This window comes from Castor canadensis, chromosome 11 (genome assembly GCF_047511655.1).
Source record: "Castor canadensis chromosome 11, mCasCan1.hap1v2, whole genome shotgun sequence".
In the NCBI taxonomy this organism is placed as follows: domain Eukaryota; kingdom Metazoa; phylum Chordata; class Mammalia; order Rodentia; family Castoridae; genus Castor; species Castor canadensis.
In genome coordinates, this window is record NC_133396.1 from 112,371,729 (window position 1) to 112,396,195 (window position 24,467).

Here is a 24,467-nt window from a genome sequence, read left to right on the forward strand (position 1 = left end):
TGTACCCTTCAGTTAGTTACAATTCACATACGACTAGATGTAGAAATTATCTGTAAAGTAACACAACAATAATGGGAAGTATTATGTGACAGTAGACATGTCACATATGTTCTTTTCAATACCTACAGAAGAACAAGTGCAAGAATATACATTTTTTTAATGTGAAAGGACAAACTATCAATTCGTAAGTTGCCTCAAGGCTATGTAAATAATCCAGTAATAACATATTCAATATTATCCTTCCAAATTAATCAGGAAAATTATGACTCATTAATCATAGATGACACAATAATGGTAAGTAATGATTGGGAAAACTTACAAATAGAGAAGAAAAAAATATAGAAGAATATAGAAACGGGGTGGACAATCCATGAAAAATGACAACAACCAGGACCATATACCTCTTGCAAATTTTTGGAAATTACCTGGTCATCAGATGGCGGACAAAGACAGTAACAGACAAAATTATGGTAACAGGGATGCCTACTGTTCACAAGCTATGGAAACAGCCCAGATGCCCTACAAATGATGAATGGATTAAGAAAATGTGGAATTTGTATACAATGAAGTTTTATTCAGCCATAAGGAAGAACAACTCTATGTGACCTGCAGGTAAATGGATGGAATTGGAGGACATCATGTTAAGTGAAATAAGCCAGGTTCAGAAAGACAAAGGCCACAAGTTTTCTCTCAGATGAGGAAGGTAGATCCAAAAGATAAACATATACACAAAAACAAGCATGATCACATGCACATTGATATGTAGAACATGTTTGTAATAGTGGAACTACGGAACTCAGGAGAGGAGGGAAAGGAAGAGAGAAGAGAGTAAATGATATTGAAATGCATTACATCTTACTAAGGGTAAGTACTGAAAGCTGTTAAATAATGGGGGGTGGGAGGGAAGAATGTCAGGGTGAACAAAAAGGAAGCCATGTTAAGATCAGATCTCCCATCCTTGTAGGCAGCTTACTGGAAACACCACACCACCCACTGGATGGACCACACCTAGTCTCGATGAAATGACAAACTGCCTCCTCACCAGGAGTTCTGGAGCTGAGCAATTTATTTACCTAATTACCACTTCTCTCCTCCAGCTTTTTCCCTAGCAACTCCACTCCAGAAAAATTTTCCAGCCCAGTAAAATTTCCCCTCCAGACCCCCCCCCCCATATCTACTGCAAGTCTGTAAGCAGCAGTGGAGTTCGGATGAGTGGCTTTGGATGGATAGTTCCTGAATGATAAACTCTGTGCTGGCATTGAGCTGTCTTCCTGCCTGTCTATTCTGTGCCTCTTCCAGTCTAACAAGGGTTAAGGGAGAGTAACAGAAGGGGTTGAATTGACAAAGTAAAGTATATTTACAGCTGGGATTCATTGAGAAATCCCCTTGAACATTGACTTTGGAATTAAAAATGAAGGATAGGACAGTGTGTGGGGGTACCTGTGGGAGGGTGAATAGAGGAGATGAAGGTGAAGGAATGTGGTTGCTGGGCTGCATAGACAAGTATGAAATATAAAGATTTATCTATATCAGGATACTATGCAAACAAGGAAATAGTCCATAAATTACCATCATCAATTTATGATACATTTGAGGATATTACTTCAACCATAGATTATTACCCCATAAAGATAGGAGCTATACCAACATACATTAGGAATATAGGAAACTGTATGGATATGTCATAAGCTAAGTTCTGAGGTGCAATTTTTCAATCATATCTTAGGATCAAATGCTCTGTTATACACACACACACACACACACACACTCAGAATGTGTAAAGCTGATAAATGTTATCAATGTTGCAATGAATGGAAAATCTTACCTAGCCTTAAATACTCAGGGACCTGCCTGAATCATGGCGTGGTAGAATCAAGAACTCTCTTGAGTTGCTATGACACAGATAGATACTGTTACTAACACCAACCAAGAGGAGCTCAGAACAGCACCTGATGCCTTCTACAAAGAACTGGCAAACATAAACAATTCAGTTGGGTGCACATTTTGAATTAGGGATTATGTATGTAATCATTGTTTTTTAGAAAGCTGTTTTGAGTGAGATCCCTGAACAAGCCTTCTGAATCCCCCTCCCCCAGAAAAAAAGCACTGACACCAAAACCCAAAAAAAAAATTGTTGAAGTCCTGATTCTCAGTACCTTGGGATGTGGCCAAATTTGGAGATAGTCTTCATGAGAATAATTTAAATTACAATGAGGTCATTCAGGTGGGCCCAACCCAATATTGCTGGAAATAATTGGACACAGACATGCATGTGAAGAACAACATGTGAACATGAAGTCAAAGACTGAGGTGATGCATCTCAAACCATGGAATGCAAAAACACTGCCAGCAAACTACCAGAGCTTGGAGAGAGGCCTGGAATCCATTTTTCTCCTCACAGTCCCCAGAAGAAATCATCCCTGCTGCTACCTTGATCTCAGACTTCATGTCTCCAGAAATGTGAGATGATACATTTTTGTTATTTAAACCTCCCAATTTCTGGTACTTTGTTCACTGGCTCTAGCAAACTAAAACAATAATTTTAAACAATAAATATGCTTGGCCAGTTGCTGATGGCTTATGCCTCTAATATTAGTTATTTGGGAGGCTAAAATCTGGAGAATCACAGTTTCAGGCCAGCCCAGGCAAAAATTTCATGAGATCCCATCTCAACTAGGTGTGCACCTGTCATTCCAGTTACAGCAGGAAGCCTAAAGTCAGAGGTCCTGGGCAAAAGGGAGACCCTATTACCAAAATAACCAGAGCAAAATGGGCTGGAGGTATGGTTCAAGAAGTACAGCCTCTTAGCTGGGCGCTGATGGCTCACACGTGTAAGCTGAGCTACTGAAGAGCAGAGATCAGGAGGATCCTGGTTTGAAGCCAGCCCAGGAAAATAGTTCATGAGACCCTATCTTGAAAAAAAAAAATTCATCACAAAAAAGTGCTGGTGGAGTGGCTCAAGGTGTAGGCTCTGAGTTCAAACCCCAGTACTGCAAAAAAGAAAAAAGGAAAAGAAGTAGAGCCCCTGCCTAGCAAGTGCAAAGTCCCAAGTTCAAACCCCAGTCCCACCAAAGAAAAAATAATTTAAAAAAATTTGTGATTGCCTCAAAGGCAGGAGCTAAGGTGATTTCAGAGACTAAGTCTGATTGTAGTTTATAGTTCCAGACTTATTTCCTAATCTCAGAACTCCCAGTCAAAGGTTGTTTTCTGTTCTTTTTTCACCTGTGTCTAATCTAAAGAGCTACTTCTACCTTCATTAAGATTTTCTTTGTCCCCTCCAGCCTGACGTCACCTCTCTGTCAGACTGCCTGTCTGGCAGTTTGTTCCTTTCTTCTGTTATCTTAATATAATCTGTCTTGCATTATTTGGATACTATTTTATCCTTTCTTCTCAGAGCATAAACTATTTGAAAAAGTTTTTGTATGCATCAGTTTTCCATTAAACATTCCTTTCCCAGTATAATACTTTGTACATAATAACACTGGTCTACTGAATTGACACTGAGCATCTATTGTACAATTAATTATTACATAATATATAGTCACAGACATTATGTAATCATATCTGAAATGTTACGTAGTCCCAGCTGGAAGCTCACCCTATGCCTGATGAACTCCTGCTGATCTTTCCTTATTAAAATCTTTTTGCTTAAAACAATAAGATCTTCATATTTTTCATGGCAAAAGGCAAGCTAGACTTAAGTGTTAACTGAAGATAAAAAATACTCTCAGGTTCTACATAGAATGAGAGAATGCCCTTGTTCTACACCCCAGATTTGGGTGCTCTCCCCTTGTTTCTGAGAAGGCCATGGTGGCTGTGAATTCACTGGCAGAAGCTAGTCCAAGTGTCACTCCTCCCACCCAAGGCGTTCAGAGCAATTACATTATCTGGCTTTGAGTAAACAACTCGGTGGAAACTTCACGGTCACCAGTGAATCATGGATGCCATATTATGCTTTAAAAAGCAGGGACAGGGTGTATAGCTCAGTGGTAGAATGCTTGCCTAGAATGAGAGAGGCTCTGGGTTCCATCCCAGCATTGTAGAAAATAAGTAATTAAATAAGTAAAAATATCCAACTAGATACAGCATTGAACAGTGCAAATAGGAAAGCAGGGCTGTGTGGCCAATCCATTCTGACTCCTCCCTCCTAACTTTTCACTTGTATAAAGATTTTGTTTGGATTTTTACATGTTGTTTGGCTCCAGAGCATGGTGAGTACAAGCTTGGCTAGATTGAGTCTCATGGTCCTGTCTTAAAGACGTCCTGGTAAGACTGCATCTGGTGGTCAGTGGGAGAGCCGCTTGGGTCACCCTCCTTAGGAGCACATTGGGACCAAGAAGAAACTTGGGTATCATCCACATTTCAAAAGGAAGCTTTCACCACTAAAGAAGTTTCAGAATGGACTGGAGCCATGGAAAATAATGAAAGGAGAGTGAGTTATGTACCAAATGTCCCCATGGACCTGCGTCTTTGGGCTTGGCACTGTGTGAATTTGGGACTCCATGTTCTTTATTTGCTCATTTAAAAAATATTTATCAAAGGCCTTGTTATGTGCAAGAGGCATGTACAAAGCAAAGCATTCTCGAATATTAGTGTTGGAACATACACTGAGGAATTCCCCTAAACCAGGTAAAAACAAGGAAAAAATAAAGCAGTGAAGAATCCAAACAGCCTGAGCTTCCTGATGACACTGTCCCACACAGTTCTTGTTGATTCCTCTGCACTGGGCCACCATCCCTGTGTCTGAATGTGTTCCCCAAAAGTCATATGCTGACACTGAATTGCCAATGTGCTGTGCTTAAGATGTGGGGCTTTGGAGGAACTACTCTGGAGTTAGTAGGTATAGGTAAGAACTTTCTCAATGAAACCCCAGCAGCACAGCAACTAAGAGATAACATAGATAAATGGGACCTCATAAAACTAAAAAGCTTCTGTTCATCAAAAGAAATGGTCTCTAAACTGAAGAGAACACCCACAGAGTGGGAGAAAATATTTGCCAATTATACATCAGACAAAGGACTGATAACCAGAATATACAGGGAACTTAAAAAACTAAATTCTCCCAAAACTAATGAACCAATAAAGAAATGGGCATGTGAACTAAACAGAACTTTCTCAAAAGAAGAAATTCAAATGGCCAGAAAACACATGAAAAAATGCTCACCATCTCTAGCAATAAAGGAAATGCAAATTAAAACCACGCTAAGATTCCACCTCACCCCTGTTAGAATAGCCATCATCAGCAACACCACCACCAACAGGTGTTGGCGAGGATGCCGGGAAAAAGGAACTCTCTTACACTGTTGGTGGGAATGTAGACTGGTACAACCACTCTGGAAAAAAATTTGGAGGCTACTTAAAAGCTGGACATCGATCTACCATTTGATCCAGCAATACCACTCTTGGGGATATACCCAAAAGACTGTTACTCCAGAGGCACCTGCACATCCATGTTTATTGTGGCACTATTCACAATAGCCAAGTTATGGAAACAGCCAAGATGCTCCAGCACTGACGAATGGATTAAGAAAATGTGGTATCTATACACAATGGAATTTTATGCAGCCATGAAGAAAAACGAAATGTTATCATTCGCTGGTAAATGGATGGAATTGGAGAACATCATTCTGAGTGAGGTTAGCCTGGCTCAAAAAACCAAAAATCGTATGTTCTCCCTCACATGTGGACATTAGATCAAGGGCAAACACAACAAGGGGATTGGACTATGAGCACATGATAAAAGCAAGAGCACACAAGGGAGGGGTGAGGATAGGTAAGACACCTAAAAAACTAGCTAGCATTTGTTGCCCTTAATGCAGAGAAACTAAAGCAGATACCTTAAAGCAACTGAGGCCAATAGGAAAAGGGGACCAGGTACTAGAGAAAAGGTTAGATCAAAAAGAATTAACCTAGAAGGTAACACCCACGCACAGGAAATCAATGTGAGTCAATGCCCTGTATAGCTATCCTTATCTCAACCAGCAAAAACCCTTGTTCCTTCCTATTATTGCTTATACTCTCTCTACAACAAAATTAGAAATAAGGGCAAAATAGTTTCTGCTGGGTATTGGGGGGGGGAGAGGGAGGGGGCGGAGTGGGTGGTAAGGGAGGGGGTGGGGGCAGTGGGAAGAAATGAACCAAGCCTTGTATGCACATATGAATAATAAAAGAAAAATGAAAAAAAAAAAAAAGATGTGGAGCCTTGGGCTGGTGCATTAGTCAGCTTTCCATTACTGTAAGAAATACTTAGGATAATTAACTTAATAAGAGGAAAAGTTTACTTTGGCCCATAGTTTTGGAGGTTTTAGTTCACGGTTCAGCAGACCAATTACTTTTGGACAATGGTGAGTCAGGACATCATGGTGGGGAGGGTGTGGTGAAGCAAAGTGGTTCGCCACATATCAGAAAGAGAGAAATAGGAGGGACTGGGGTCCGGACATTCCCTTCAAGGGCCTGTCCCCCTATGCCTTTCTACTTGGTCCTGCCTCTAAAGATTCCACCACATCCCAATAGTGTCATGGACTAGGGACAGAGCCTTCAATACACAGCATTTGGGGAACATTCAGGATATAAACTATAGCAGCTCAGTGGTAGAGTGCGTGCTTAGCATGAGGACCTGGGCTCAACCCTCAACTCTAAAAATGAAACAAACAAACAAAAGATGGGACCTTTAGGAGGTAATTAGGACTCCTATAAAGGGGCTTGAGGAAGTGAGTTTGTTCCCTTCTGTCCCTTCTGCCTTATTAGAACAAGGTGACATCAGTGAGGAAGGGAGATCTTGTCAGACACTGAAACTGCTGGCTCCCTGATCTTGAATTTTCCAGTCCCAAACTGTGAGATATAAATTTCTATTATTTATAAATTGTCCAGTCTGTGGTATTTGTTACAGCAGCATGAACTAAGACATCCTCCTTCTCCTGTACTGTCTCCTTGTTCCTTGCTATGGATACAAGGTCATGGAACGTCCTCGCTTCCTCCCTCCAAATATACATTATACAGAACAGCTGGCCTCCCTCCAGGGGCTCTTCCACCTTCCCAGCCCCAGACTGCCTCCCCGTGGTGCCTTTTAGCACTGCACGAATGCTAGAAGCTTGCCTTCCTTCAGTCTGCAGTCTGGACTCCAATGTGCAGAAACAGTAAACATGTGGGGATTTCCTGGCCTCACCCCAGCATGGCTGGAATCCTGTATAGTACTGAGGAATCACAGAACCTCTGCCACTAACACCATTGGGTCTTTTGGCTCAGCAACCACGTGTCCCAATGACTCCGTGTTGGTCTTGAGACTGTCAGCGTCATCTTTAGATGGGACTGAGGGGGAATAGGGTCACATCCTTTGCTTTCACAAGGGACGCTTAACCACCAGCCCATAGAAGGGACAGTACTTGGAAACTACCTCCGTAAACTTGGGGCAGGGATTGGGGCGGGGATGGGGCGAGGATTAGAGGGGAAGGAAGAAAATGGGAGGGAGAGGAAGAGGGAGGGAACTTGGGCAGAACAGGGGAGACATCTGGAACAAACACAGGCACCCCAGTGTTCCCAAGGTCAAAATGCAGAGAAAGTCCACTCCTAGCCAGCATGGTGGTCTGAGTTGCTGGGTCCCCTGGTTTTCTCTTAGCATTTTCTGCCTCTGCCTCACATTCTTGTTGGGCCAGGTAGGCTTGCTGCAGGGACACCCCCAATGCCTGGATTATGGGCCCCCCTTCCGGCCACCCCTGCACCTGGAGTTTTGCTCTGACTATGACTCTTTCGGCTGTTGTGACCAGCACAAGGACCACCGCATCGCTGCCCGGTATTGGGACATCATGAACTACTTTGACCTGAAGGGCCATGAGCTGTGTGGAGGTTACATTAAAGACATCCTGTGCCAGGTAGGCCTGAATGCAACCCCAGGGGGAGACAGGGAACCAGCCTGGAGAAGTGCCTTACAGCCCCAGTCTTTTAGAACCTCACCTGCCAGGTGCCTTACCTGCGCTCTGGACAGGCACACCGAGGAGAGGGTGTGCTGGCTTCCACCAGCTTTCCCAAAGCTCTCCCTTTGGGGGTCTTCTCCAGGTGCCAGAAGAATGACAGAGGTATTCATGGAGCTCTCAAAGCAGTGGCAGACTTTGTCCTCCCTGCAGCAAAGCAGAAAACTGGGCACAGCACACCTGTGGCACTCACTGACCATGCAAGGGAGGAGAGGCACCATCTCTTGGGGTCCAGCCCTTGCACAGCAGGATATTTTGTCTGGGGGTCTCTGGTGCAGTGTCAGCAGGGGCTCAGGGGCTCTGCCTTGGGTCCTGTCTGCCCCGTATTCCAGAACTGGACGGAAAGAGCTCCAAGTTGCTGAGTGGCAATGACTCAGAGTTTCTGCTTCTCCAGGCTCACCAACCCCTGCTACTACAGTGGCCAAAATCCACATCCCTGGGCGGCATCGCCTTAGTTGAGCTGAGCCTGAAAACATGAGGAGTGCAGACTGCATACACCAACTTGTGGGAAAAGGGTGTTTAGGAGTTCAGAGAGAGAGAGAGGAGATAGAGAGCTGATGAAAGAAGATGCTGTGGGGATGGAGCCTCCAATTTTGTGACAAAGGTGACAAAGTCCGGGCAGATGTCTGATCTGATCTGAGACCCTCCCTGGGCAGGTCAGTGCAACTAGGTGGCTGTCCAAGGGCATCTGTTCATCTCCCCTGCTGCCACTATTCTTGAGTGTGCTTGCCACCCCAACTCCTCCCTTGCATGCTGTGGAGAGTCAAGTGGCACAGAGAACAGCCACCTGGGTGGTGCAGCCCCAGGCACCATCTCTTGGCTGCTTCCTGGAGAATTAACTGTGGGATTACCATGTGGGCAGAAGCTGGGCTTTTATGATTAGGACTGAGACTGTTCATTTCTGAGATCTCCTCTAGTGAAAATCTTTCTCCCCTCTTAGGTGAGGTTTTAGAAAACCATGTTCGGCTTTGTCCCTACCTTGTTTTAGGGACTTGAGCAAAAAGAATAATTTCAGGGGCTGGTTGTAGTGGTGCACTTGCAATCCCAGTTATCCAGCAGTGGAGATGGGAAGATCATGGTTTAAGACCAGTCCAGGCACAAACATTGGCAAGACCCAATCTCAAAAAACAAGCTGGCATGCCTAGCAAGCTCAAAGCCCTGAATTCAAACACCAGTACCACACACACAAAACAAGAATAATTTCAGCCAAACAATCCTATTTGTTAAAATCTTCAAGCACTCCCCCACACCTCCCTGCACATGTGGTCTGTTCCCAGCAATGGTTCTGCAGGCCATTATTGCAATCCTTGTTATCTTCCTGGAACCACTGGTCCAAGGTCAAACAGTCCTGGGGCACAAATCTAGATGCTCAGGTTCTTGGTCTTAAAACCTTTGGATCATATCACACCAGAGGTGGTAAAGCAGCACCTGCCTATTTGCTTGACAGTTTCCTGAGCCCTGGGAAGCCTAAGCTCCATGAGAACAGACTTTGTGCACTTCACTCACCACTGCTCTCAGCACAGAGAGCAGGGCCTTGCACACTGGAGTCACATAATTGATACTCTTCCTGGGCCTGAGTTTTCCTACCTGGAGAAACATTTGTTTAGTTACTGAGCTAACTAGATAGAAGCAACTTCATAAACTAAAAGAATCCATAAGAGTGTGTTATGAGGGTAGATATATTTCCACAGCCCCCTGTTATTCCCCAGTATTTTATTATTCCATCCTTATTTCTGTCTCCCCTGTTTCTTTCTACTCTCCAAGAATGGATGGTGTTGGTGAGGTGACACTTAAGAGCAGGCCATTTTGCCCCTTGTTAGCAGTCTGCCCAAGCTGAAGCCGACAGTCCAAGGAGGGATGCTGGGAATCTTTGGGCTCCTTTGTTCCCTCTGCATCACAACCAAGAGCTTGCTCTGCAGTGTACAGTCAGGGGAAAAAGAGAACAGGGAACTCTAATGCACATGAAAAATGCTGCTGGTCCCTTTGTGATGTGGTGATAGGCTGCTGGCTTGGGAGAGGTGTTAATGATCAGGGAGCTTTAGGCTGGTGGACTTGCCTGTACTCCAGGGCCCCAAACTCTACCCGTTAAGCCTGCTTTTCCTACTTTCCAACTTGCAGTTCTCTCTGTCTTTCCTAAATACTGGGAGCAAAATTCTATTCTCTCCTAAAAATTGCTATCTAGGGAGGTTCAAGTAGCAGATATTCTTTTGGACACACAGTCCTCATATATCAGTGTTCAGAGTCATTGTATTTCCCCAAAGCCACAGTTCAAGTATGGATAGCTTCCAGTATACATTAAATACAAATATTTAAATGAATATGTGAAGAAATTATTAGAAGTTAATCTCTGGAAGTGATACACCAATATCCATTTTGATCATTTTAACTGGAAAATATTTTAAACATGGAAAAGCACAGAAAATCAAATAACTAATATATATGCAACACCCAGATTTAATAAACTTGAAATTTTGCCACATTACTTCATTTATGACAAAGGGAAAAATGGAGAAATTTGATATCTTCTTTTAAAAATATTCATTATTTCATATAATCTTAAGTGTCAAGAACTAAGCTGAAATGCTGGAAATAGAAGAGTAAATGTAAGAGGTTTTTTTTTTTTCTCTCCCTCTTTTCTGTCTTCCAGGAGCATTAACTGGGGAGAAAATTTAGGTCATAGACAAGTGATTTACCAGTAATTGGTAACAAAAATTCGACTCCTGATTTTTTTCCCTGAGACCATTTCTCCTGGTTTTGTTTGCTCAAACAGAAGTCAAGTTTCCCTTTCTTTCCTAGGAGTGCTCACCCTATGCAGCCCACCTGTATGGAGCAGAGAACCCCCAGACGCCCCTTCGCAACCTTCCAGGTCTCTGCTCTGACTACTGCTCTGCCTTCCAGACTAACTGCCACTCTGCTATCTCCCTGCTAACCAATGACCGTGGCCTCGGGGGGTCCCATGAAAAAGATGGCCCCCGCTTCTGCCATCTTCTCAACCTTCCTGACCAGGACTACTGCTTCCCCAATGTCCTGAGGAATGATCATCTCAACCGCAACTTGGGTATGGTAGCTGAGGACCATCAGGGCTGCCTGCAGCTCTGCCTGACCGAGGTGGCCAATGGGTTGAGAAATCCTGTCTCCATGGTCCATGCTGGGGATGGAACCCATCGCTTCTTTGTTGCAGAGCAGGTAGGAGTGGTTTGGATCTACCTGCCTGATGGGAGTCGCCTGGACCAACCCTTCTTGGACCTCAAGAGCATTGTGCTGACCACACCATGGATTGGGGATGAGAGAGGATTCTTGGGGTTGGTTTTTCACCCCAAATTCCGCCGCAACCGCAAGTTCTATATTTATTATTCGTGCCTGGGCAAGAAGAAGGTAGAAAAGATCCGGATTAGTGAGATGAAGGTGTCTCGGGCTGATCCCAACAAAGCTGACCCAAAATCAGAGAGGTGAGCCATCCTCGTGAGAATCTAAACCTCTGCGCTGTGTTTCCAAAGAATGCTAATCAGCCTTTTGAGATGATAGAGAGGGGACTTCCGCGGTTTTAGAGCACTGTCTTAAAATGATGACAAAGGAGTCATTGTTGGTTAAGTGAGGACAAGACAAGTTAGGCTTTGGAGTCAAGGGTCTTTGTGGGGTGAGGCCACTCTCTGACAGTACCCTAAGTGGAGCCTTGCTTGCTTGTCTTCACAGGGGTGAACCAAGGACTGGATGACATAAGGGTCTGAGAAATGATTATAGATATTATCAATACATCAAATATAGTAATAGCCTCTAATTATTGGTGGCCATTAGATTCCAAACCCTTTTCCCTGCATGTGGGATTTGTCACCATCAAGGAAGCCATGGCACAAGGCCATAGAGCTATTGATGAAGGTCCCATGAGGACTCTGCAGACTTAAGCTCGTGCTCTGTCTATTGCAACACTCTGCCTTTCCCCCTTCTTTCTGCTTCATCTCTTTTCCCATCATAGACAAGCTGAAGGGTTGGAAAGAACATGAAGACTTGCTAGACCCTGCCAACTTACTAAAAGGAAGGGATGGAGTGTCCCAATAGAGCAGATGGGAAGGACAAAGCCCTAGAAAGAGATGATTGCTACCCTGGCTGTGTCTCAGCTTATAAACTCATGGTATGAAAGGAAATGACCCATTAAGGAGTTATATCAGGAAACAAGTAGCCCCAAGCTACATGCTTTGTGATCTTTGGAGACTCTGAAGCAGGTCTCAGTGGATTTGGCAGATCATCATGGCTTGGCCCAGTCATTTCTGGGTGTTTCAAGACAAAGCAGAGCCAAGCATAGTGACTCATACTTGTATTCCTAGCTATTTGGAAGGTGGAGATCGGGAAGATTGTGGTTTGAGACCAGACTGGGCAAAAAGTTATCGAGACCCTATTTTAACAAACAAGCTGGTTGTGTTCGCACATGCTGGTAATCCCAACTACTAGGAGGCATGGGAAGAAGGATCAAAGTCTAAGGCCAGTTCTGGGCAGACGTGTGAGAACCTATCTAAAAAATAACTAAAGCAAAAAAGGTCTGGAGGTGTGGCTCAAAGAGTAAAGTACTTGCTAGGGTCCTGAGTCCAAGCCCCAGTACCACCACCAAAAAAAAAAAAAAGTAGCCTCAGTTTGTGTCAAAGCATAATAAACAGTTTTTTTATTTTTCTCTTCCAGAGTCATCTTGGAGATAAATGAACCAGCCTCAAATCACAATGGCGGACAACTTCTTTTTGGCCTGGATGGCTATCTGTATATATTCACTGGGGATGGAGGGCAAGCTGGAGACCCCTTTGGAAAGTTTGGAAATGCTCAGAACAAGTAAGCTGGATGGAGGCTGAGCCCCCGTTGCTTTAGAATGAGCCTCTTGCAAAGCGTTTTTCCTGAGATGGGAGCAAACCCAAATCACTTAGTGTAAAGCATAGTCCCCTCTTTTGAGACAAAGGAGAACATTTGGTTTTCTGTCCTATAAATAATGGGCACGGTTACTTTGGTTGTTAGTATTATGGCTGCTCGATGTAACTTTCAGAGCGCTATGTAGAGAAGATTTCAACAATTTAAATGTATGTTAGCAGGACTCTATCTAGTATACTAACCGTTCAGTTCAGTTCAATCCACTCAACCCTGGGATCGAGCACCGTGTCACAGCTCTGTGCTAGGCCCTAAGACACATGAGAATGGAGTTGGTTAATGAGAGATAATGCATGTTGGGTGCTTACTGTGTGTCAAGGTCAATGTAGAACAACCTTTAAGGGCAAGAGAAATTTAGATCTACTTTAATTAGTGTACCACTAGCACGCCTGGCACACTATAAATATGTACGGAATGAAAGACTCCTATGAATTCATTTTATAGATGAAAAAAGGAGGCATAGCAAGGAAGTGGAAGAATCGGAATCCAATTCAGATACTCCAAGCCCGTGAATGCTGTGCTGCCTGTTGTACCCCGTAAACACTTAGCTCCCATTTTTCCTAGTCATAAAAATATTAAGGTTAATAATAACACTAGGATAACATCTTCTGGATGCCTACTGTCATTCAAGAATTGCCTTAAGTCCTACATGCACAATAACTCACTCAACCCTACTATCCAACCCTATTGCAATGTAGCCTTACTGTCCTCTGTGTTACAAGTGAGGAAACTGAAGTCCAGAGGTCAGAGTCATTGGCAGGGCCTTTCAAAAGCCTCTGTTCTTTCTACTGGCCACATTGTTATATAAGGAAGATTAAAACCATTTTTTTAAAAAATCATAATATTAAACCAAACTGGAGAGTAACCATCTTCATCATTAAAATAAAAAATTAAAGCTGCAACTCGTTCAGGGTTCCATGGAGCTGGGTCACATCAACAGTTTACCTAGTAGTTCTCCTTGAGCCAAAAATGGGGAAGTGGTAACATCGTGTGTTAAGCTGTGTTTCCCCATGTGATTCCCAGTGGTCTCCTAGCAGCCACTGTCAGAGCTCCTAGGTGGCCTCTGGTCTTGGGTCCTTGCAACCTGGGCTTGTTTCTTGGCCTTCTGTCTTTCAGAAGTTCCCTGCTGGGAAAAGTGTTAAGGATTGATGTGAATGGGGCAGGCTCAGCTGGCAAGCGGTACCGCGTCCCCTTGGACAATCCCTTTGTTTCTGAGTCAGGGGCCCACCCTGCCGTCTATGCCTATGGGATCAGAAACATGTGGCGTTGCTCCGTGGACCGAGGGGACTCCATCACACGCCAGGGCCGAGGCCGGATGTTCTGTGGGGACGTGGGCCAGAACAGGTTTGAAGAAGTTGACCTCATTGTTAAAGGCGGGAACTATGGCTGGAGGGCAAAGGAAGGGTTCCAGTGCTTTGACAAAAAACTCTGTCACAACGCTTCTTTGGGTAAGTAAGACGCTGTCCTGTGATTTCTTAATAAGTAGAATGGACTGGAGATGGAGGTAGAGCAGTAAGACCTGAGAGTGTCCTGCAGGTCATTTAAACAATGCCCTGTGGGACAGTGCTTCTCTGAGTGGTCCTCCACTAGCGCCAGAGACACCTTGGTGATACTGAACAAAAAGCAGATTCCTGACATTAATCAGTTATTTTCCTGTTTTTTCATCTTTTTATCCCTGCTTTACAAGCAGAGTAACTTTGAAATGGCGGAGTCACTTTTTGCTTTTTTTCTGTTTTCTTCCAGCCCTTCTCTCTCTATAAAACCAACTCCTTTGCTTAGAACATTAACACTTATTCTTTGGAGTGCTGCCCATTCTAGAATGGAAAATAAAGCCAGTGTAGATTGTGTTTAAAGCTATGCCGTACACCAGATCTAACGGGTTGTGTCATGAGTGGGTTGGGGAAACAGCACTGATTAGGACACACATTTTGAAGAAGTGACCCTTGAGATTTTTCGGCATACTTTTTTCTTTTTTGAGATAGGGTCTTGCTATGCAGCTCAGGCTGGCCTGGAACTCACTTTGTGGCCTAGGTTGGCTTTGAACTTGCCTTAGCCTCTCAAATGGTGGGATTACAGGCATTGTACCACCACAACTGGCTAGGCATACTATTTTGAGAACCACTGACAGAGCAAAATTGGTAGCGGCATTTTATTTATTTCCTGACTGGGGCAGCCCACTAGAATGATATTCTGCATATACTCAAGTATGAGTACAATCCCTGGACATCAATAATTCAGGTGTGGTTGTTGCTGTTAAGTTACAAAGAAGTCTTATTGACCCTCACAATATTTCCCACACCCTAAAACCTGAGTATCTGTTATGTCAACCTTGAGGAGAAACTTACGTGTATATGAATCTGGGTCACTGCCTTATATGTGTGTCGGGGGGTGGAATTTTTGGCTTAGATAACAGTCATATGAGAAGCTCACAAATTTTGTGGCTGGCTTGTTGAGAAAGATCAATGTGATCCACTTATCTACCTGTCCTACTAGTGCTAAAGTGTTCTTCGTGGAATCAAGCAGTCAATAAGACTCCCACTTTTGGGCCATCACGTCATTCTCTTTCCTTGTTCCTGGACAGATGACGTTCTGCCCATCTATGCTTATGGCCGTGCAGTGGGGAAGTCAGTCACTGGAGGGTACGTTTACCGTGGGTGTGAGTCCCCAAATCTCAATGGCCTCTACATCTTCGGGGACTTCATGAGTGGGTAAGGAGTTGCTGATGTCCCTTTTACCTTTTTAATTTTAACATACAGTGAAATAGAATTACACACACTATACACACATGCATACACATCCACGTATGCACACACGCGCAGGCACTGCACATATACATACACAATCACATGTACACACACATATACACACATACACACATGCCCCATACACACATGTGCACACCTATACACATACACACACAATACACATACCTGTGCACAAAGCACACACAACACATGTGCACACACATCCATACCCATACATACACATACACATGCATAAATACACTATATACACTTTCACATAATACACAACCTGTGCACACATGCACACACATACATATGCTATACACACTTTCGCACAATACATGCACACACATACACATGCACACATGTACACATACGTACATGCATGCACACATACGCACACCAGCCAAAGAATCATCACAGATTAGTGTTTCTTCTGAAAAGTCATAAACAAGTGGAGTCATATGGTCTATACTCTTTTGTGTACCTTGCTCCTTTTATTCAACCAATGTCTGTCAGATTCATCAATGCTGCTTCATGTGTCTTTTTTATTACTTTGTAATATTCAGTTACTAAACTCTACCACAGTTAATTCTTCTATACTTTGGTTTATGACAGTTTGGCCATTTTAGGTTCCAGGGGGATATTATGAATACAAGTGTTGTGATGCATTGGAGTTTTCACTGTAGAGGACTTGCACAACTAAGTGTTTCGCAATGGCTTTGATGCACAGTATACAGGTCACTGTTAACTTCAGCTTATGGTTGGTAATGACAGCACACAGTGCTGGGAGTGTGGCTCAGTGGAAGAGTACTTGTCTAGCATGCATGAGACCCTGGGTTCCACCCCAGCACACACCCCAAGTAGTCCACAGAATTTTTTGCATATTGAGTTTGTATCTGGCAACCTTGCTGAGCTCTTTACTGGTTCTGGTAGTTTTTTTTTTTTTAAAGTAGATTCTGTTGGATTTTCTATTAAAAAGGCCACTATACCTGTGAATATAGACAATTTTTATTTTCTCAAATTGAAAGCCTTTTATTGTTTTTAATTGGCTTATTGCTTCAGCTTCAGCATTCAGTACAATGCTGAGTCCAAGTGGGAGGAGAACTTTCAACTTTTTTACCACTAAATATTTGACACTAGCTATAGGTGTTTTACATTCCCTTTATTGGTTGAGGAAGTGTCCTTCTGTGCCTGATTTGCTGAGAGTATGGATGTGGAATTTTTGCCAAATGCTTATTTCCATCTATCGAGAGAATCATACATTTAAAAATGTTTTATTTTGTTAGTATGTTCAATTTCATTGCTTGATTTTGTTATTGTCAATGCAACCTTACATTGCATGGATAAACACCACTTGGTTATGATGTAATGTCCTTTTTATAATTGTAGAATTTGATTAGCTAGGATGTTTGGAATTTTTTTCTATGTTCATGTAGGGATAGTGAGCTGTAGTTTTCTTTTCTTGGAATATGTCACAGTTTAGCATTTGGATAATCCAGGCTTTATAGAATGAGCTGGAGATTATTCCTTCATTTTTAACTATCTGGAAGAGGTTGTATAAAGTGGGTTTTACCCCTGCCTTATGTGTTTCTCCTTTCCAAGTGAAACCATCTGGTTCTGAAGTGGACAGGTTTGTGGACAGACTTTTAACTGAAAATCCGATTTCTTTGATTGATATAGGCTGCTCAGCTTACCTACTTCTTTCTGAGTGAGCCTTGGGAGTCTAAGCCTTTTGAGGACTTTGCTAATTCACCCAAGTTGCCAAAATTATTGGCATCAATATTTCAAAATATTACTTTATTATCTTTTCAATAGCTACGGAAACTATAGTGATATTACTTATTTATCCATCTTATTCCAGATATTAATATTTCTCTGTCTCTCTCTCACACACAGTCTGGTTAGAGGTTTATTAATTTTATTAATAAACCAGTATTGAATTCACTGAATTTTTCTTATTATTTTTCAATTTCCAATTCATTGATTTATACTTTTTTCCTTCCTTTCCTTGCTTTGGGTTTAATTTGCTTTTCTATTTCTAGTTTCTCACAATGAAAACTGAGGTTATTGTTCTGCGATCTTTCATCTTTTTTAATGTATGCTTTGTGCTGCAAACTTCACCCTAAGTATCGCTTTAGTAGCATCCTGTGAACTTTGATATGTGTTTGCATGTCAGAATACTTCTTTCTTCTGCAATGTCTAACTGGTCATTTTCCCCTGCAACATACACTTTTTCAAATCTCAGATGTTGCATTTTTCAACATTAGAAACTTGAGTGAGGTCTTTAAAATATCTCTTCATGTCTCTGCTTAACTTCATGAACATATGACATGTAGTAATAACACTATTTTAGTGTTTTGCTTATTAAAATAATACTTGCATCAGTTCTGGGTCAGCTTGATTGATTGATCTTATTCTTTCCTATCGGTTGTATTTTCCTCCTCTTTTACTTTCCTAGTAATTTTTGGTTAGATGCCACAAAATTTTAAGGTAACTTTGTTGAATATTTTTGTATTCCCACAAATAGTTTTGAGTTTTGTTCTAGGACATCATCAAGTTATTTGGAAACAGTTTGATCCTTTCAAGATCTTGCTGTTAGTAGGACTCAAGTGGTGCTTTTTCTAGAGGTTTTTTTTTTTTTTCCACTATGGAGGCAATACTTCACAAGAACTCTGTCAAAGCCCTTTGACCAGTCACCATTGTCTGACCCTGAGTAAGTGCCGTACTTTTCCTTCTCCTTCTTTTCCTTGCTTTTGCCAGTTTCCTTACCTGTGTCTTCTGTTGAGTGTTCTGATGAATACTTGAGGGGACCTTTTGCAGATTTCTGGAGTTCATTCTCTTTGTAGTTTTCTTCTCTCCAACGTCTGTCCTGTAGACTCTTCCTGCACTGATCTTCCTAGACTCAGCTTGGTCTTTTCAACTCAGGGCCTGTGCTGGGCTGTGCTGAGGATAAGATGAACAACTGTAGGTTTCATCTTATTTGTTTCCCATCTCTCAAGGAACACACTGCTACACCACTGCATCTTCAATGTCTTTGAAAACACTGTTCTATTTCGTGGGAGTTTGACTGATTAAGGTGGGAGGGTAAATCTAGCTGTCTCCATTTTCATGCTTCAATTCTTGGTTATGGAGATGGTGTAGAGTTACTAATTTGGTAGATCCTTTATTATTACTTATTAGATGCTTAGGAACTCATTCATTTTTATGTTTTTTTCTCCACACTCCCAATTCCCATGTGTATCACTTAGTTGATATGCAGTGATTCTTAATTCAGGTATATGTATCAATCACCTGGGTTTGAGCATCTTTGTTTCTCTAAAACTTTAAAAAATTAAAAAAATATTTTGGTGGTACTGGAGTTTGAACTCAGAGCCTGGCTCTTGCTAGGCAGGCCCTCTGCCATTGACCCACAGCCCCAATTCTTTTTGCTTTAGTTATTTTTCAAGAAGTTCTCTCCTTTTGCCCTGGCTGACCTAGACCGCGGTCTTCCTATTCATGCCCTCCCAACTAGCTGGGATGACAGGTACACGGCATCATGCCTAGCTTATTGGTTGAGATGGGGTCTCGCTAACTTTTTCCCAGGCTGTTCTTGAACCATGATTCTCCCCATGTCTACCTCCTGGTACTAATGGGAGGGAGAAGGGTATGTGTAGAGGGTGAAGGAGGGCAAATATGGCTGATTTGCTTTGTATATGAATAGAACAATGAAGTAGACTAGAATAGAATAATGAAATCTGTTGAAATTGTTCTAAGATGGGGATGGGGGTTGAGGGAGAATGAGGGAGGGGGTGAATCTAATTAAGATACATTGCAAGCACATAAGTAAATGTCACAGTGAAGCCCCATTGTACAATTACTGTATGTTAATAAATAAGTTTAAAAAAAAAGAAAATGAGCTTGTCTATCCAGGTCATGTGGGTATTTAAAGTATCCATGAAGTAGCTCTTCTGGATCTTGGCGTAGGCCAGTGAGTGAGATCCAGTCCTGGAACACATGGGTCCCTGATTTAGGTGGAAATATCCTGCAGAGTGGAAATACGGATGCCTAAAACATAAGGTTTTATTTTTCATCTAGTCGACTTATGGCTTTGCAGGAAGATAGGAAAACCAAGAAATGGAAGAAGCAGGACATCTGTGTGAGCAACACCTCGACCTGTGCCTTTCCAGGGCTGATCAGCACCTACAGCAAGTTCATCATCTCCTTTGCTGAAGATGAAGCAGGTAACACATGTGTAGGATTTGATTTCTGCTGATTTGAACTTTGCTAACCACTGACATCGGCTGAACATCTATCACCGCCCTCATTTAAACAGTAACTGCTACTTCTGCTATTTCACTATCATCGAGTGTCTTTATAACGTACTGGGTACTTTTCTAAGGACTACATGTTCCACAGTAATTAGCACAGCACACCCGCCTTGTAATCATTACACTAGCGAGGAAGCAGAGTGCACTGCCAACCTCGTCTTGGTTGAACGGCACATCAAGGTTCAGGATTTGAACTTTGACTATGAAGAGGTTCATGTGCTCTCTTCTCCCTGATTTTATTCTAAATCACAGATACAGGAACGTGGACCGGACCAACAGTGGGCCAGAGTGAATGGACAGTGAGTGCTTACCCTCTTAGGGTGGCCTAGGAGAAGGTACCTCTTGCAATCAGCTCACTTTTTGGGCTGGCTCTTTCTTGACTCTGCCCAGAAGTTTGTGAGCAAGGGAAAAATTCTTTCTTGAGAAATCTGAAAAGAAAAAAAGCAGGCACTTAGATAGGAGGTTACTCAATAGAATGACTAGGTACCTTCTTTTTTTAGGTACTGAGTTTGAACAGAGGGCTTCACACTTGCTTGGCAGGCCCTCTATCACTTGAGCCATGCTACCTGCCCTTTTGCTTTAGTTATTTTTTGAATAGGGTCTTGTGTTTTTTCTACCTGTGCTGACCTAGACCATGATCCTCCTGTTTGCCCCTCCTGAGTAGCTGGGATTACAGGCTTGGCCACTGCGCTTGGTCGAGTCACATGCTAAGGGGATCATTGAAGCCAGCTATGTGCTCATGTTTGAGAGAGGAAAGAGGGAGGGGAGATACTCAGCTCTAATAAATGTCTAAGAATTTATAATCAGAGGACTCATTTTTAATTTCAGCTTCACTTAGGTTATGCTTATTTTTGAAGATTAAATTTTCAAATTTAAATTCTGTTTTGTTTTTACATAGGTGTGTACAGCGATCCTTTTAGAGGCAGTATTTGGCACTGCCTCAAGATATGCTTGGAGGCAAAAAAGATAACAAAATGGTCTCTAGAGTCCTTTCTAGACTTCAGATCCTCTGTAGGTGCAAAGCTGAGCCTGGAAGAATTCCTAAGTGCTTGGTTTCTTTCCATTCTAAGCCCCGGGGGTGGCTGTGCCAGGAACTTCGGGTTGAACAGGACATAAAGAGACCCAGTCAGCTCCTGGATCTTTCCTCTCAGTCAGATGAATAGATAGTTTGAAATGAACATTTTAGGGTATTTTGGAAAATTCAAGCACTGTTAATAGAAAAAAGTGTATGTGAGTTCTAAATTGGAAGTTCAAACATATTTTAAAAAACAACAGAGAAACCTCAAGTTTCTCTGGCAGGACTGGGCTCAGTGGACAGTGGGTGAATCTTGTGAGAACTACAGACCAAGGTGAGGCCTCTCCTCCACTGGATCACTCCCTGCCCCACCCCCAGGCTGCTTAGGGACACAGGGCTGCTGCTGTCTTCAGTGGCTCGCTTCTTTCCCAGATCAGTGGCTCACTTCTTTCCCAAAGGCCACAGAACCCTGGCTTTGGTGACTTGGTTTGTTGCGCCTGCAGGCATCTCACAGGAGAAAACAAGCAATTTTTGGAAACCAGCCAGTATATCTGGCAAACAAAATGAGGTGTCCTTGGTTGAATTCTGAGAAGTGGCCTTGCCTAGGCCATCTCAAGCCAGACTTTGCCCCAGGGCAGCCCTGAAGCCAGGGAAGTTGCTCCCCTGGCAAGTTATTTTCTGCCAGTTGCTTGCGTTTATGTGGTTGCCACATGGATTTGTTTGTTCTGCACTTGGGTATTCTTTCCCGCTTGGAGACATGTTTAGATCTGAGTATTGTTTCATTATTTTTCTATCAGTCACTTTTTGTTGAACCAGAATTGCTGCCTCAACTATTGATACAGATTACTTACTGAGCTCTTGGTCTTGACAGTTGTAAATAAAGAACTGCTGAGTGACTGATTAGTGAGGAGCCACCCACTTTTGAATTTTGATGGGTTAGCTTTTTTTTTTCTTTTTTGGCAGTACTGGGGTTTTGAACTCAGGGCCTCAGGCTTGCTAAGCAGGTATTCTACCACTTAAGCTACACACCTCCAGCACTTTTTTGCTTTAGTTTTTCTCAGACAGGATCTCATGCTTTTTGCCCAGTGTCAGTCTCAGACCTCAGTGTTTCAACCTGTGCCTCCCTGGAAGCTGGGATTATAAGTGTGAGCCACCATGCTCAGCAATGGACTGTATTTCTGAATGTCAGTCACAGAATCCCATTCCCAAGAGGGCAAAAGTAATGATGCTTATAGTAAGTTTGTATTGTATGCATTTTGTCTTATATGGCACATTGCAGGGTTTTTTCTCCCTAAAATAGACATGAAAGATATCAGCTGGGTACTATAGATAAATTCACTTCTAGCCTTATTTCCCCCTAAATATGCAATAGGAAGTCTATGCCATATTGAAGACATAATTTACACAGGCTGCCATCATATAATGTGACTATGCAGTGTGATGAGATATTCAATTCTCTGTTGAGAGCAGGAAGGACTTCGCATGGTTTGGAGGGGCCTCTGCTGGAGACTACCCATGCACACATGGACCTGTGGTAGATACCTCTCGTATCTCATGGTAGAGTCACTTTGGGTGGTATCTGGAGTTTCCAATGCAGTAGAGAAAGCTGACTTCAGAGTAGGGTGTGTCATAACTCTTTGGACCTGTTTCCAGGGGACAATTATCAATACAGCTCATCAGTACATAAAACCATCACTTTTTCAGCACCTGTCACCCCATATAGTGGTCTTGGCAAAACCTATGAGCCTCATACCTGTCACTGCTCTTCACAAATCTGAGGAAGAAAGCTGTTGGTTAAATAATCCAGAGCTGGGGGCTGGATGTGGTGGCTCATATCTGTAATCCCAGCTACTCAGGACGTGGAGACTGGTAGCCAGCTCAGGCAAAACGTAGTGAGACCCTATCTCAAAAATAAGCCAGGTGAGGTGGCACAGCCACTCAGGAGGCAGAGGTAGGAGGACTGCAATCCGAGGTCCAAACATACAAAACCTTATCTGAAAAACAAACCAGAACCAAAAGGACTAGGGGCCTGGCTCAAGTGGTAAAGTACTTGGCCAGAAGCCCTGAGTTCAATCCCTGGTACAGAAAAAAAAAATCCAGACCTATGTAAAGTTCTAGGGTTTCCACTTTGCAACTTTCATGTCATTTTCTTCCATAAAATTGACAAAGAGTTGTGTAAGGTGCACAAGATGATGTGAATTTAATTCGGTGCAATGGCACCAACGTTGTGCCAGGTTCACAAAGCTGTTGAAGATATAGCACCAACCTTTAAGGAGCAGAGACAAGAAAGTAAAAATGTTACTTATTGAACACTTTCGAACTGAACACCTAACGATCTTTCCAGGCCTTATGATCATCACTTACAGATGAATGACTGGAGGGCTGTGCAGGTTGAGTTGTCACCCAAAATGACACTACTGGTACCTGGCATTGTGAGAATTCACACCCAAAGCAACTTAACTCTGAAGCTGGGGCTCTTTACCCTGTATCGTACTGTCACCCACAAACCATACAGAGCCAGGTGGAATGAGGTAGATACTATAGGAAAGGGTTGAAGATGTTTCCTGGAATTCAAACAGGAAGGAATGGGAAGAAGCCGAGTTCTTTCTAAAAGTCATAACGGAGGGTGAGCTTGGAGGTAATTTTGGGGATGTGTAGAGAAGACCAAGAGGAGAGACAGAAGAATGGGGAGGGTTACAAGGAAATAAGCAGCCCAAGGACTGAATGAAGTAGGAAGATGAGGGAGTGAGGCTGAGGAAAAATGAAAGGACTAAAGAAGGGTCAGAATACAGTGCCTGACAAATGGTCCTCAGTCTGTGGACTGCCCATTTCCAGGGCTTCACGCAGAATGCCCATCACTACAAAAGAGCTTGGGGAGGAGCTGGAACTCCATTGATGTAAAGTTTCTAAGAGCAGAGAGATGGTAAGGAGGAGGACCGATTTCTCAGTCAACATAAGCATAACATTGCCTTTGCTGGGCCACACTCTGAACTAGTCTTTGGGAGTTCATGTGTGGGCCTTTTCCCTTAGGGAACTCACAGTCCAGTGAAGGCCAGCCTGTCAATCACATGACCAGAGCTCCATTCATGGGGCTCACTCACTGCATTTTAGGGCCATAACCTTGTTTGGCTTATTTCCTGTGCCTCCATTTTTGTCTGGGCCCTGCTGATACTCTGTTATTTTGCTGGTTTTGTTTCCTTAGGAGAGCTGTATTTCTTGGCCACTGCCTACCCAAGTGCTTATGCTCCACATGGTTCCATTTACAAATTCGTTGACCCCTCAAGGTGAGAGTTGTGTAATTTTCTTCTCAGGGACATTTTTATCAATCCTTCTCTCCATTGGCAGGTCATAAAATAGTGATTACTCCCCAAGAATTGCCAAAAATTATCAGTGAAACATATCTAAGGGGCCAGTGAAAAGTAAATTGGGCAAACAGATGTATAGAACCGCATGTCTATATAAATTTATTTTGGAATTTGCAGGTGGAAATGAGAATCTCAAGCCATTCTATGATGACTAGTTTAGC

The 24,467-nt window shown here is 42.9% G+C and overlaps 1 protein-coding gene across 22 annotated transcripts in view; it reads left to right on the forward strand.

The window, feature by feature from the left end:
* Window positions 1-24,467, forward strand: part of Hhipl2 (HHIP like 2) — a 201,258-nt gene that overhangs the window by 36,888 nt on the left and 139,903 nt on the right. For 15 of the 22 annotated variants that reach the window (XR_012438957.1, XR_012438963.1, XR_012438968.1 and 12 more), the window contains exons 1-7: window positions 7,496-7,868; window positions 10,764-11,416; window positions 12,639-12,782; window positions 13,989-14,320; window positions 15,454-15,580; window positions 19,694-19,839; window positions 24,144-24,225. Coding sequence is in view for 7 of the 22 variants with exons in the window: in XM_020185710.2 (XP_020041299.2) it covers window positions 7,548-7,868; window positions 10,764-11,416; window positions 12,639-12,782; window positions 13,989-14,320; window positions 15,454-15,580; window positions 19,694-19,839; window positions 24,144-24,225 (1,805 nt within the window). In the remaining 15 variants the exon portion in view is untranslated. Of the gene's footprint in view, window positions 1-7,495; window positions 7,869-10,763; window positions 11,417-12,638; window positions 12,783-13,988; window positions 14,321-15,453; window positions 15,581-19,693; window positions 19,840-24,143; window positions 24,226-24,467 lie in introns of those variants that run through there. The other 7 variants (XM_074048268.1, XM_074048269.1, XM_074048270.1 and 4 more) reach the window with 4 other exon arrangements.